Raw genomic sequence first — 11,792 nt, forward strand, 5'->3', positions numbered from 1 at the left:
GTTTGAATCCCAGAGAAAAGAACAAAAGGAAGAAATTAAAGGGGAAATCAGTAAAAATGGCAGTAAAGCCACAGATTAAGACAGAGAAGGATGGAGGAAAGGGAGAAGAGGACCAGTCGCGTCCCCTTGATCAGATTGATATAGATATTATGAGAAAGTATGGAATGGGGCCATATGTATCAAAGATTAAACAGGTGGAAACAGAGGTCAAAGACTTAATGTCAGCTATTTCAAAACTGAATAGTATAAGGGAGTCAGATACAGGGTTGGCTCCACCATCTCAGTGGGATTTGGCTGCTGATAGACAAAATATGCAGATGGAACAGCCCTTACAAGTTGCAAGATGCACAAAAATTATAGATGCCGGTACTGAGGAGGCGAAGTATATGATTAATATTAAACAAATGGCCAAGTATGTAGTTGGATTAGGAGATAAAGTTGCTCCGACTGATATAGAAGAGGGAATGAGAGTTGGCGTAGATCGTACTAAGTATAAGATTCAGATACCTTTACCACCAAAAATAGACCCTTCAGTAGCAATGATGACAGTGGAGGACAAGCCTGATGTTACTTATAATGACATAGGAGGAGCAAAAGACCAATTGGAACGTCTTAGAGAAGTTGTTGAAATGCCTTTATTACACCCTGAAAGATTTGTACAATTAGGTATTGACCCACCAAAGGGAGTACTATTATATGGCCCTCCAGGTACTGGAAAGACCTTGACAGCAAGAGCCGTAGCAAATAGAACTGATGCATGTTTCATCTGTGTTATTGGTTCTGAATTAGTACAGAAATATGTAGGAGAAGGAGCAAGAATGGTTAGAGAACTTTTTAAACTAGCAAGGAGTAAGAAGGCTTGTATATTGTTCATAGATGAGGTTGATGCAATAGGAGGAGCCAGAGGAGAGGAAAGTGCTCATGGGGATCACGAAGTTCAGAGAACTATGCTTGAAATTGTAAACCAACTGGATGGATTTGACGCAAGAGGCAATATCAAGGTTCTGATGGCAACCAACAGACCAGATACATTGGATCCAGCTCTACTAAGACCTGGAAGATTGGATAGAAAGGTTGAATTTGGACTTCCAGACTTAGAAGGAAGGACTCAAATCTTCAGAATCCACGCGAAGGTAATGAGCATGGAAAGGGACATTAGATTTGAACTACTTTCTAGACTTTGCCCAAACTGTACAGGAGCAGATATAAGATCAGTCTGTACTGAAGCAGGGATGTTTGCAATAAGAGCAAGAAGAAAAAGCATCAGCGAAAAGGATCTTTTGGACGCTATTAACAAAGTTGTTAAAGGCTATAAGAAGTTCTCTGCTACAGCAAAGTATATGGTTTACAATTAAAAATGATACTGGTAAATAATATATAAAAGGATTAAGAGAAGAGAATAGCTTAAATATAAGAATAAACCTTTCTATTAGTCATTCATTGAATTGCATTGTATCCATAATACTCATTCTTAAGATTTTGATACTCATACCAAGTATCTTCCTCAAAGTCCTTTTCAGCTCTTAACTTCCTATATCTTTGAGCATATGCAATAAAGGCTACTAGCAATAAAAAGATACCACCTAAAGCTATAGCAAAAGATATGCTCGGCTGAGGAACTGGATAATATCCAACACTATTAATTATGCTAAATGCTTCATTCATCAAGAAGGCATATAAACATATTACTAGTGAGCATACCAGAAAAGCAGCGAAACTGAATGCTGTTGACAATCTGAGACTAGAAATGTTACTTCTCAACGAGCAAATCATTGCTCCTGTTAACATTCCACATGTTATTGCTATAACTATAGCCGTAGCATATGAGATATTCTTTACTATTCTGTATGCATCACACTTATGTGAGTACCAAATGCATAACGGAGATGTACAGGTCAAGCCAAGTGCAAGCTTTGCCGCGGTCATACATGCTATCTCCCAAACTTCATTGTGTGATTGTGTTCTCCTACCTATTACTGTTAGAAGTCCCCAGTAGCGTGGATAGGGATAAAAACCTTTCCCTGCTGCATTATAAAGCCATGAGGATAGAAATATGCTCATCATTAAAAGTACCATAGACCCAACACTAGCTGATAGAGCTGCAACATTTAAATCAAACTTTGCTTTTTTCTTTGACATTTTGAGTCATTCCTTTATTTTCTTCACCTTCCAGAATTTTGTTTTCACTATAGCTTGAATATTAATTATTATGAGTCATTTAAGTTAAAGAAGTGGCGGGCTGTTGTTATAATTAATATTAGCACACAATTAATATATCAAATAATAGTCATTTTTGTGTGGATATTTTTAAATTTAAAAGTAAATGTGTGAAAGCCTTCTTTTTATGAAATCTAACTATTTAGGATTAGTGCAATTACATTGTGGATGAATGTTCTTTTCTTTATATTTCCATTAGTATTTCTGTTTTAAACGATATTAATAGTAAAAGTCAGCCATTGTGTATAGTTTTTGTTTTAACCCCTTTAAAAAGTTTCTAATAAATGACTTGTATTCGAAGATTTAGTCTATTTAAGGCTTTAGAAAAATCTGTTTTGGGCTTAGATTTCAGATTACTCTGGTGGTGTAAGTCTAGATAGAGTATTTATTATATTGAATTACTCATAATAGGTATTGCCAAAATAAAAAGAGTTAATTGTGATTATTTTGTGAGCTTTAGCTTATTCCAAAGTATATAAAAGCATTAATGCATGTGATTTTTTTAAGTTGTAGAATAGGAAAAGTTTATTTGAATAACTTTTTTTGAAATAAACATTTTTTAATCTCTTTTTTTTGTAATACTCTATTATTACCAAGAAAAAGAAAAGTATGATAAATTTGTTGGATGATTAACTATCTAGAATTTTGAGGAATAGTCCACGAAGAAATGATTCAGCTTCAGTGTCGAGAATTTGAACCAAAATATTAATAGTTTCTTGAATTAAAGTTTTGGATGAAAACTTTTCAATAATAAAATTAGTAATAGTATCCAATGCATTTTGATCGGAATTACCAATGATAAGTCTCATTTCTTGCTCAATATATTCTTTGTAATTTTCAAATTCTACTGAACCCAATACATTCTTCCAGTTTTCAGCTGAAAACACTTCTTCCCTATTAATTAAATCATTAGAATTTGCCAGATTTAGATTGGAAGAGAGCGATGAGTCACTGTTATTTATTTTGCTACTATTCATCTTTTCAATGGTTTCAATTGGGTTTTTATATTGTTTATTTTGTTTAGATCTTGGTAAATTAATAGAAATCTTTGTTATATTACTATTATTGCTAATATCATTTTTTGTACCATCATCATTTATAGTTTGATGTCTTCCATTTTGACTGTAAATACCTTGTTTTCCTAAATTTTCACTTTTAATCTGAATCCCATCATTTAAATTTTGATGTTCTTGATTATAGAGTGTAACTGAATCAGCCTTATACCTTGAATCAGTGTCATTTTCATTATCAAAAAGTTCAGAATCAAGACTAAAATCGGGATTAGAACGATCTATCTTTGATTCAATCAAGTTTTTATCAAATTGGATAATTTCAGAAACCATATCATAAGTTCTCTTATTTGAAGAAGAAATGAACTTAAAATTGTGATAAGATTCGTACAAGGTCTCAAGCAAATACCGAAAGGTTAAATCATTAGAAATGTCCATTTTTTCTGGAAACAACTTGACTATTTCATATAATTCGTCATCTAAATCTTCCAGCTTTCTTTCAAATTCTTTGTTCTTTTCCTCAAATTTCTTCATTCTCAATTTCTCCCTTGAATTCTGTGGGAATCCCACAAGAACTCCACTCTTTTGCATGTGAGAACTTGCTCCAAACTCTCCAGAATTAGAATATAAAGTTTTCTTGTTTGCTTTTTCTGGATAATCATTGTTTGAGCTCTTATCAACAGGTTCTGCAGAACCATGCTCTTGTTCCGAATCTAATTCAAATGACATCCCAGCCAACAGACGCTGTACGGATATTCTTAGCTTTGAATCTGAAGCTGAAAGCTCATTGAGTATCGTTTCAATAGTGCAATCACCTCCTCTACTTTTCAACATCTCATTAATTCTGTTGCTTTGCCACTTTGCCATTTCCTTATCAATTCCATGTTGGTACTTTACCAACAGCTGACCCCCTGAAATCTTTACTCCATTCAAAACGTTAACTGCATTTATTACACCTTCTGGAGAATCAAACTCACATAGACCAAAAGAAGATAACTTTTTTGTTGTTGGATCTTCCTGCCGACTCCATCTCAATATTGTACCGCATTCTCCCAACAACTTTCGAATATGTGTATTTGTAACCTGAGTTGGAATTCTTCCCACATATACTGTTGTCATTTCTGGGACAACATTTGAGTTGATTCCCATTTCTTTTGACTTTGAGTTTATATTTGACCATTTTGAATTCTGAAAAGCTATAGATTGACTTTTTATTACCCCTCTTCCTTGGTTTGATAACCCCAATCCATGATAGCGTGTTTTTGTTACTTCATCCTTCTTATTTGAATTCTGGTATGACATTTATTATTGTTAATAACTACTTTGTTAAAGTGATATATCAGTAGTAACATCCAGTATAATTATTGAAAATAGTTAATTTCTTCGTTATTCTCCTTTGGCACAAAGTTTAATACCTGCAGATGTTAATTTTTAAGGCAAATTCTCTTTCTTCAATATAATATTACCAAACTATTACCCAAAAGCGTCAATTATTTTATATTATCCAAAACTTTATGCACATTATAATTTTACCAATAAATAAAAACACAATGACATTTTTCTAGTTTACCGCCAAATTCCCAATTTTCTTCATTAATAACTAAAATTCATATATTAACTAAATTATTAACTTTTACCTGCCACAAAAGTTATTTCCCCAAATAATTATAATCATACACTTCTATTTATTGAGAAAAGTTCATTTATTCAATTATCTCTTTACTTGAATTCTTTTTTTTTAGTGCGCAATTATTCTCTGTTTTCATCCGCTTTAATACATGAACAGAATTTTCTGACATCTTGGAAATTTGTGTTGTCCACTTAATTACGTAATTATTACTGCATGCAAATACCGGTATGATAACAAATATTTTTGACAAAATTTTTGTATTTGCATGTAATACCGGTACTAAAAGAAAATATATTTATATGCACTTGAATTCAAAAACTAATATTTAATTAATAATATATTATCAATCAGGTTCGACTCCCACATAACCCAATTTTATTTTTTGAGTGGATGAGGGGGGGCCACACACTATAATTATGCCATCTTAAATTATTTGCTTGTTCAAATATCATAATTATTGAAAGAACAGAAAACAAAAAAAAAATAATTAATATACAAATTCGTTTATTAACAACTTCAATGAGACCAATATGAATCATGCTACGGCCTTTTTGGAACGAATGGATGACCTTTCTAGAAAGAATTACCTAGAAAAAAATGGTAAGGGGAAATTGTTTAATTTACTTAGAAAAACTGCAACACAAATTTCTTTAAAAAATCAATTACTATACACAGACCATAAAACAGGAAGAACTTTGACTTTTTTTGAAGAGCTTAATAGAAGTTTCCCCATCATATGTTTGGTATTATTTGAAAGAAGAGTAAGGTCAAAATCAGACGGAATCGTAATTAGATATAAAGAATTTAGAAGATGTAGAGACCATTGTCCTGAAATTTTTAAACAATTCTTGACTCCATCTATGTATGCAAAGATGTTCAAAGATTGTTACGGGTTTATTTCTCCAACAAAGTTCATTAATACATGCTTAAAAATACTTTATGTTTTCCAAATCAGATCAGAATTGGGTTATATTAATCCTATGGAAGAAGTTATCACATACTATGATTTTTTCTATTGGATAAAAAATTCCATTAGAGATAATTCTGAAACAAAACTAGGACTTGTTGGGCAACTTTCTATGAATCATCCCAATTTTGAAAATTTCTATGCCAATTATGTAATAGAGAGAATACTCTTTTTTTCCGGATCAAAAAACAGCATAATTAAAATTCAAGATCTTATTTCTTCTGATCAATTTGCAAAGTTCCTAGAATTGCGTCTATCCGATACCTCAGAATCAGAAAATCCTTTTAATCCTCAATTTATTTTTCAAATATTTGAGTGGTTTGAGTACAGAACCCAATCTATTTCTACAGAACAAAATTTTCAGTTATCTATTAAGGATGATGAAAGCCAAAATCTAAATGTTGGGAATATTGAAAATAAGTTGTTTTTGCCTGAAATGCTCCAACAATTACTAATGGATTTTGAATATATTATTCCAACTTTTGTAATTTCTAGAATTTTTGAGGTCCATTCGGAAGATTGTAAATTTGTAACTGATTCAAATGGACAAACAAGAACTGCTATAGGAATTAAGACGGTTTTCAAAGTTTTATTTTCTTTAGAATTCAGAGAATCTCCACAATCAATAAATTGGTTTTGGCATATTCTAGATCTAAATGAGATGGGATACATTGATCAGTCGGTAATTAGTTGTTTTTGGAAAAATATGGTTACATGTATTGAACAAACCTATTCAATTGAAGCTCTACCTCTTTTTGAACATATAAGTGATGAGATTTTTGATATGATTTGTCCCGGAGAATTCAAAGGTAAAATTTACAAAAATGCTTTTACAGATTCTCCCATGGCTCCAACAGTTATTTCTTATCTTTGTGATCCAAAAGCTTTTATCACGATCGAAATGAGAGAGGAGATCATTGCTCAGAATGCTTCAAGAACTCTAGATAACAATCAATCTAGCTTGGATCTCGAAAAATGTGCGTCTATCAATTATGAATCAAAGTCAGATACTACAGATTGCTCAGAAGAGTCCGAGTCTAATAGTTCTTAGCCTTCTTTATCTAATAACAATAGAATCTCTATTTATTTTTATTTAGCCTGAGCTAAATAACTCTAGTAATCATAGAACAAGCAATATAATATATTAGTTATTAATGTTTTTTATTTAATACATAGACAAGAGTTGAAATACTGATATTGTCTTGATCAATTATGAAAATCCTACTTTAACTTCACCTAAATGTGGAAGGAGCAAAAGGTGGGTATTGAGTGTTTTGTCTCATATCAGAATAGTTATTAAATTGTCTTGCTGTGGAAACTTGGTGCCCCTGGCCCATCTGATAAGGTAAATTATTAACTTTAGAAAAGTTTGCAATCCTAACATTAACGTTGGGTTGAGGATTACTTGGTCGGAAGCTGGTTTCATAGTTGTTAATTCGAATGGCATTAAATGTATTGGTACTAACATTTGGGTTCTTTGAGCAAGTCTGATGGTATATATTGGGTATTTCAACTCTTTGATTATTATTAGAATTATTTGGAAAGATGACCTGAGACTTTGGAGGGGCGAGCCTATATGTGATTGTATTTGTAGTACGAGGCTCATTATGTATTGGTATATTGGTACCGGAAGGATCAAATATACTAGGGTCAATATCTGAAACCTTTTTTGGAGTTGCTGTTCTTACTCCATTTAATTCTGTTTGCACCTTTTCATTATTAATAGTATTAGTAGCCTTATTACTTGTATGTTGACTGGATTCTTCAGTTTCTGATGGTTGTTCCATCTCCTTGTACCACTGTGTAATCAATGGATAAGCCATGATAGCTTGAAAAAGATCATGTAATTTTGGGAATTCTTCGAGTAATTTTTCAGTAGAAATGTCATTTTCATTTAGAAACTTGGAATTTTCCTTAATCAAAACTGAATCATCATAAATAATACTAAATAAGAAAAGCTCGCAATAACTTGGGCAGTTACATAATTGTCTTGGAATTTCTTTTCCTTCTGTTGTAGTGGTATCGAGAGCAATCATTTCTCCTTTTAATGGAATAAATGGATTTGCAGAAAAATTGACCAAAATAGATTCAACAGATTTAAAGAATTTTCTTCTAGATTTTAGATAATTATTATAGTAGTTATCATCAGTAATTGCAGTTCCAAAGGTTTTTTTTGTATCCTCAATAACTTTGCTTATATTTCTGCTAAAATTTGTCATTCTAGAGCTGTTTAGATCTGATTCAGTAACTTCCTCTTTTGTATCTTGGAATATTTTACTTTCTGATATCTTCTCAAGTATTGCAAGAAGCAACAAATTTCTCCACTCGGAGAGAGTTTCTGAAAATATATCCAAAGCATAATCTCTGTATGCATCAATTCCATATTCCCCAATCTTTTTAGCAATGTATCTTAAAGTGGGAACGGTACCAAATAAATGAAATTTTTTGTTATGTATTATTAATGGATATGAAAATCCAGAATCCTGATCAATTGAGGAAGAATAAACACCAATATTGATGTTTTCATCGTTCAATGAAATATTTATAAATGAGTGCTTTATTTGTTTGCAAAGCATGAAAAATCGGATTGCTCCACCAAGCCCCACATACTTTCCAAGATCATAATAATGAGCAACTACACTCCCAATATCAGTAATTGAAACAATCTGCTTCATTCCAGAAAGTGAAGTGTATGCTGCAGTTTTAAAGTTTGGGATGCTTGGAGAGAATTGGGAATAATCCATTGGATTTACAAAGTTGTTTCCTTTTTGATAAATATCTTTTGGCGAAATACCATGTAAATTCTGATGTAAAATAAATCTGTTTCCGCCACTCTGATCGGCCCAATAATGAGTATCATTGCCCTGATTAGGTATGTTTACTTCTCCTGTAACGTTCTCCCTTTGATTTCTTCCCATATTCAAAAAGTTAGCTAGTCCTGAAGTCCAGGAATTTATTGTATTGTTCATTCTTTCCTCCTTGAAATTATTTAAAAGAACGTTAACTAATGCTTAATAGTTTCTAAATCCCAAGAAAATTCACAATCTATTTAAATACATGGGTATTTCATTTCTTATAATTATTGCTTTAAGGCGAATTTCAGTTTGAGCGCGTTTAGTGTGGATTGTATTGCTGGGATCTTTAATTAATCAATTCAGAAAATTATATATTATTGTAATTGCACCCCTCCTATTCTTGATAAAAATTTATTTACAATTTAATGCGCAAGCTCTTTATCTATATTTAGTAATCATTTGAGTATTGGCTTTTTATTCATCCGTTTAGTCTTTTCCTTTTTATTTTATCCAACCTAATTTAACTTACAATTAAATTTTAAAAAACTAAAAAGAAATGTGTGCATTGTAAGATTTTTCTTACAAACTGCAACAATTCGCACTAATAATCGCCGGTATAGGAAAATTCATTTCCCCACATTTACACGTATGCAGCTGATATGCATGCAACAATAGTCTAAGTTCATGTGGACAAATTATTTATAAAAAAAATTTGCACTGATATTAAAAATATGCATTTTACTAGAATTGCTAGTATTGTTTATTTTTCAAATTCTTAATCTAAAGAAAAAAATATTTAACTTTTTCTCATTTTCAGCAGATAAAACCTCTCAAATGAAAAAAAAAATGCGGGAAAACTGTTTATAAAGAAAAATGTCCCAATAAAATAGTCAAGTTGGAATTAAATTAAATCTTTTTCAGAAAAATTTTTAAAACCAATAAAAAATTTAAAGTTAATAGAATTTAAGAAAAAATGTCGGTGGATGAGAAACTATATTCTGAAGTATTAGAAAGATTGAGCAAGCTTTCCATAGATTATTTGAAGTTTGATCATGATGTTACCCCAAATATGGAATCTATGGGAAATGTACTCAAAGAAGAGGCAAAAAAACACAATACTGATTTTGCAAAAAATCTATTAATAAAATCAAAGGGTAACGAAGGCCTATTTTTCGTTTTGGCTCACCATAATACCGATACAAAGATGAAGAATCTTGGGCAAATCTTTGGTGTGAACGGAAATAAGCTCAGATTGGCTGATGAAGATGTTTTGACCGAACTGCTTAAGGTAAAAAGAGGCTGTTTGACTCCTCTATCTTTAATCTTTGAGAAATCAGGGGAAATTCAAGTTTACTTTGACGAAAGTCTCAAAGATAAAAAGGTATTTGTACATCCATTAATCAATACCGAAAGCTTTTCAATTCATATTAATGATTTGGTAAAATTTGTTGAATCATGTGGAAAGAAAGTTAACTGGTTTTCTATGGACAATTTAGAAGAACAGAAGCCGACAGTAAAGTCGGAAGAGTCTAAGGAAAACGAAAGTTTACTTGGTATAACAGTAGACAAAATTGCATCTTTTGCAGACTGGTATTCCCAAGTTATAATAAAGTCTGAAATGATTGAATATTATGATATTTCTGGGTGTTACATATTACGTCCATGGAGTTACTTTATTTGGGAAACAATTCAAAATGTTTTTGACAAGAAAATTAAAAACTACGATGTACAGAATGCTTATTTCCCTATATTTGTAACACAGAAGAAATTAGAAACTGAAAAGGACCATGTTGAAGGTTTTTCCCCTGAAGTCGCATGGGTAACTAAATCAGGAAAATCAGATTTGGCTGAACCAATAGCGATTCGACCGACATCTGAAACCATTATGTATCCATACTTTGCCAAATGGATTAGATCTCATAGGGATTTACCGATTAAGATAAATCAATGGAATTCCGTTGTAAGATGGGAATTTAAACATCCAACTCCCTTTATTAGAACACGTGAATTTTTGTGGCAAGAGGGTCATTCAGCTCATTCTACAAGAAGAGAGGCTATGGAAATGGTTGACATTATTTTAGATGATTATGCATCTATTTATGAAGATTTGTTAGCAACTCCTGTAATTAAAGGTACCAAGTCTGAAGGTGAAAAATTCCCAGGAGGTGACACAACTAAGTCGATTGAAGGATTCATTTCAGAAATTGGTCGTGCTGTTCAAGCGGCAACCTCACATTTACTTGGTCAAAACTTCAGTAAAATGTTTGGTATTGAATTTGAAGATGAGAAAGGACACAAAGAATATGCTCATCAGACTTCTTGGGGTTTAACTACAAGAGCCATTGGCGTTATGGTTATGACACATGGAGACAATAAAGGTCTAGTTTTACCACCAAAGGTTGCTCCTGTACAAGTTGTAATTATTCCCATCATTTTTAAAACTGTAATTACTGAAGAACAGAAGGAAATTTGCAATGAAGTAGAGAGTATTTTGAAGAAGGCTGGAATTAGAGTCAAGATTGATGATAGATCTAATTATACTCCTGGTTGGAAATATAACCATTGGGAAGTTAAAGGTGTATGTTTGAGATTTGAAATTGGCCCACGTGATATTGAGAAAAGAAGTGTTCGTGTTGTTGTTAGAGATAATATGGACAAGATGGATATTCCTATCTCTGAATTGGAGTCTAAAATACCAAAGTTATTGGAAGAATTCCAAAATAGATTGTTCTCCAAGGCTAAGCAGAAACAACTCGAAAATATTGTAAATGTTGACACATTTGATAAAGTAATGGATGTATTGAACCAAAAGAAGATGGTTTTAGCTCCTTGGTGTGAGGAAGTTTTATGTGAGGAAGAGATTAAAAAAGAAACTGCAAGACTAAGTTTGGATAATGAAGACAATCAGACAATGACTGGTGCAATGAAGTCACTATGTATTCCTAAAGACCAGCCACATAAACTAGAAGAAGGAAAGACTAAATGTTTCTTCTGTGACAAGTTTGCAAAGAGATATACATTATTTGGAAGAAGTTACTAAATTCCAAAACAATTGGATTTCTAGATTACAAGTTCAATTATGGGAAATTAAGGGAAAATAATAAAAACAAGATTATGCTAAGTATAATGATAATTACTCACTCATCGCTGTTTTTTCCATATATATTATTCTA

General features: G+C 32.0%; 6 protein-coding genes across 6 annotated transcripts; 3 read left to right on the plus strand and 3 right to left on the minus strand.

The window, feature by feature from the left end:
* Positions 1-56: 56 nt before the first annotated feature.
* cubi_02566 (26s proteasome regulatory subunit 7-AAA ATPase) lies at positions 57-1,355 on the plus strand (the record flags this gene model as incomplete). Its single annotated transcript, XM_029019577.1, has 1 exon — positions 57-1,355. The coding sequence occupies one exon, from the start codon at positions 57-59 to the stop codon at positions 1,353-1,355; it is 1,299 nt and encodes a 432-aa protein (XP_028874697.1).
* An 82-nt stretch (positions 1,356-1,437) lies between these two features.
* cubi_02567 (uncharacterized protein) lies at positions 1,438-2,139 on the minus strand (the record flags this gene model as incomplete). The annotated part of the gene is made up of 1 exon (XM_029019578.1): positions 1,438-2,139. The coding sequence occupies one exon, from the start codon at positions 2,137-2,139 to the stop codon at positions 1,438-1,440; it is 702 nt and encodes a 233-aa protein (XP_028874698.1).
* A 707-nt stretch (positions 2,140-2,846) lies between these two features.
* Positions 2,847-4,529, minus strand: cubi_02568 (RNA-binding domain-containing protein; the record flags this gene model as incomplete). Its single annotated transcript, XM_029019579.1, has 1 exon — positions 2,847-4,529. The coding sequence occupies one exon, from the start codon at positions 4,527-4,529 to the stop codon at positions 2,847-2,849; it is 1,683 nt and encodes a 560-aa protein (XP_028874699.1).
* Positions 4,530-5,387: 858 nt separating this feature from the next.
* Positions 5,388-6,875, plus strand: cubi_02569 (EF-calcium binding domain-containing protein; the record flags this gene model as incomplete). Its single annotated transcript, XM_029019580.1, has 1 exon — positions 5,388-6,875. One exon carries the CDS (start codon positions 5,388-5,390, stop codon positions 6,873-6,875), a length of 1,488 nt encoding a protein of 495 aa, XP_028874700.1.
* Positions 6,876-7,056: 181 nt separating this feature from the next.
* Positions 7,057-8,793, minus strand: cubi_02570 (putative low complexity protein; the record flags this gene model as incomplete). Its single annotated transcript, XM_029019581.1, has 1 exon — positions 7,057-8,793. One exon carries the CDS (start codon positions 8,791-8,793, stop codon positions 7,057-7,059), a length of 1,737 nt encoding a protein of 578 aa, XP_028874701.1.
* A 799-nt stretch (positions 8,794-9,592) lies between these two features.
* On the plus strand, positions 9,593-11,659 carry cubi_02571 (proline-tRNA synthetase class II AARS; the record flags this gene model as incomplete). Its single annotated transcript, XM_029019582.1, has 1 exon — positions 9,593-11,659. One exon carries the CDS (start codon positions 9,593-9,595, stop codon positions 11,657-11,659), a length of 2,067 nt encoding a protein of 688 aa, XP_028874702.1.
* Positions 11,660-11,792: the final 133 nt, after the last annotated feature.

The sequence above is a fragment of the Cryptosporidium ubiquitum genome, assembly GCF_001865345.1.
Source record: "Cryptosporidium ubiquitum isolate 39726 chromosome Unknown contig_13, whole genome shotgun sequence".
NCBI classification, from domain to species: domain Eukaryota; phylum Apicomplexa; class Conoidasida; order Eucoccidiorida; family Cryptosporidiidae; genus Cryptosporidium; species Cryptosporidium ubiquitum.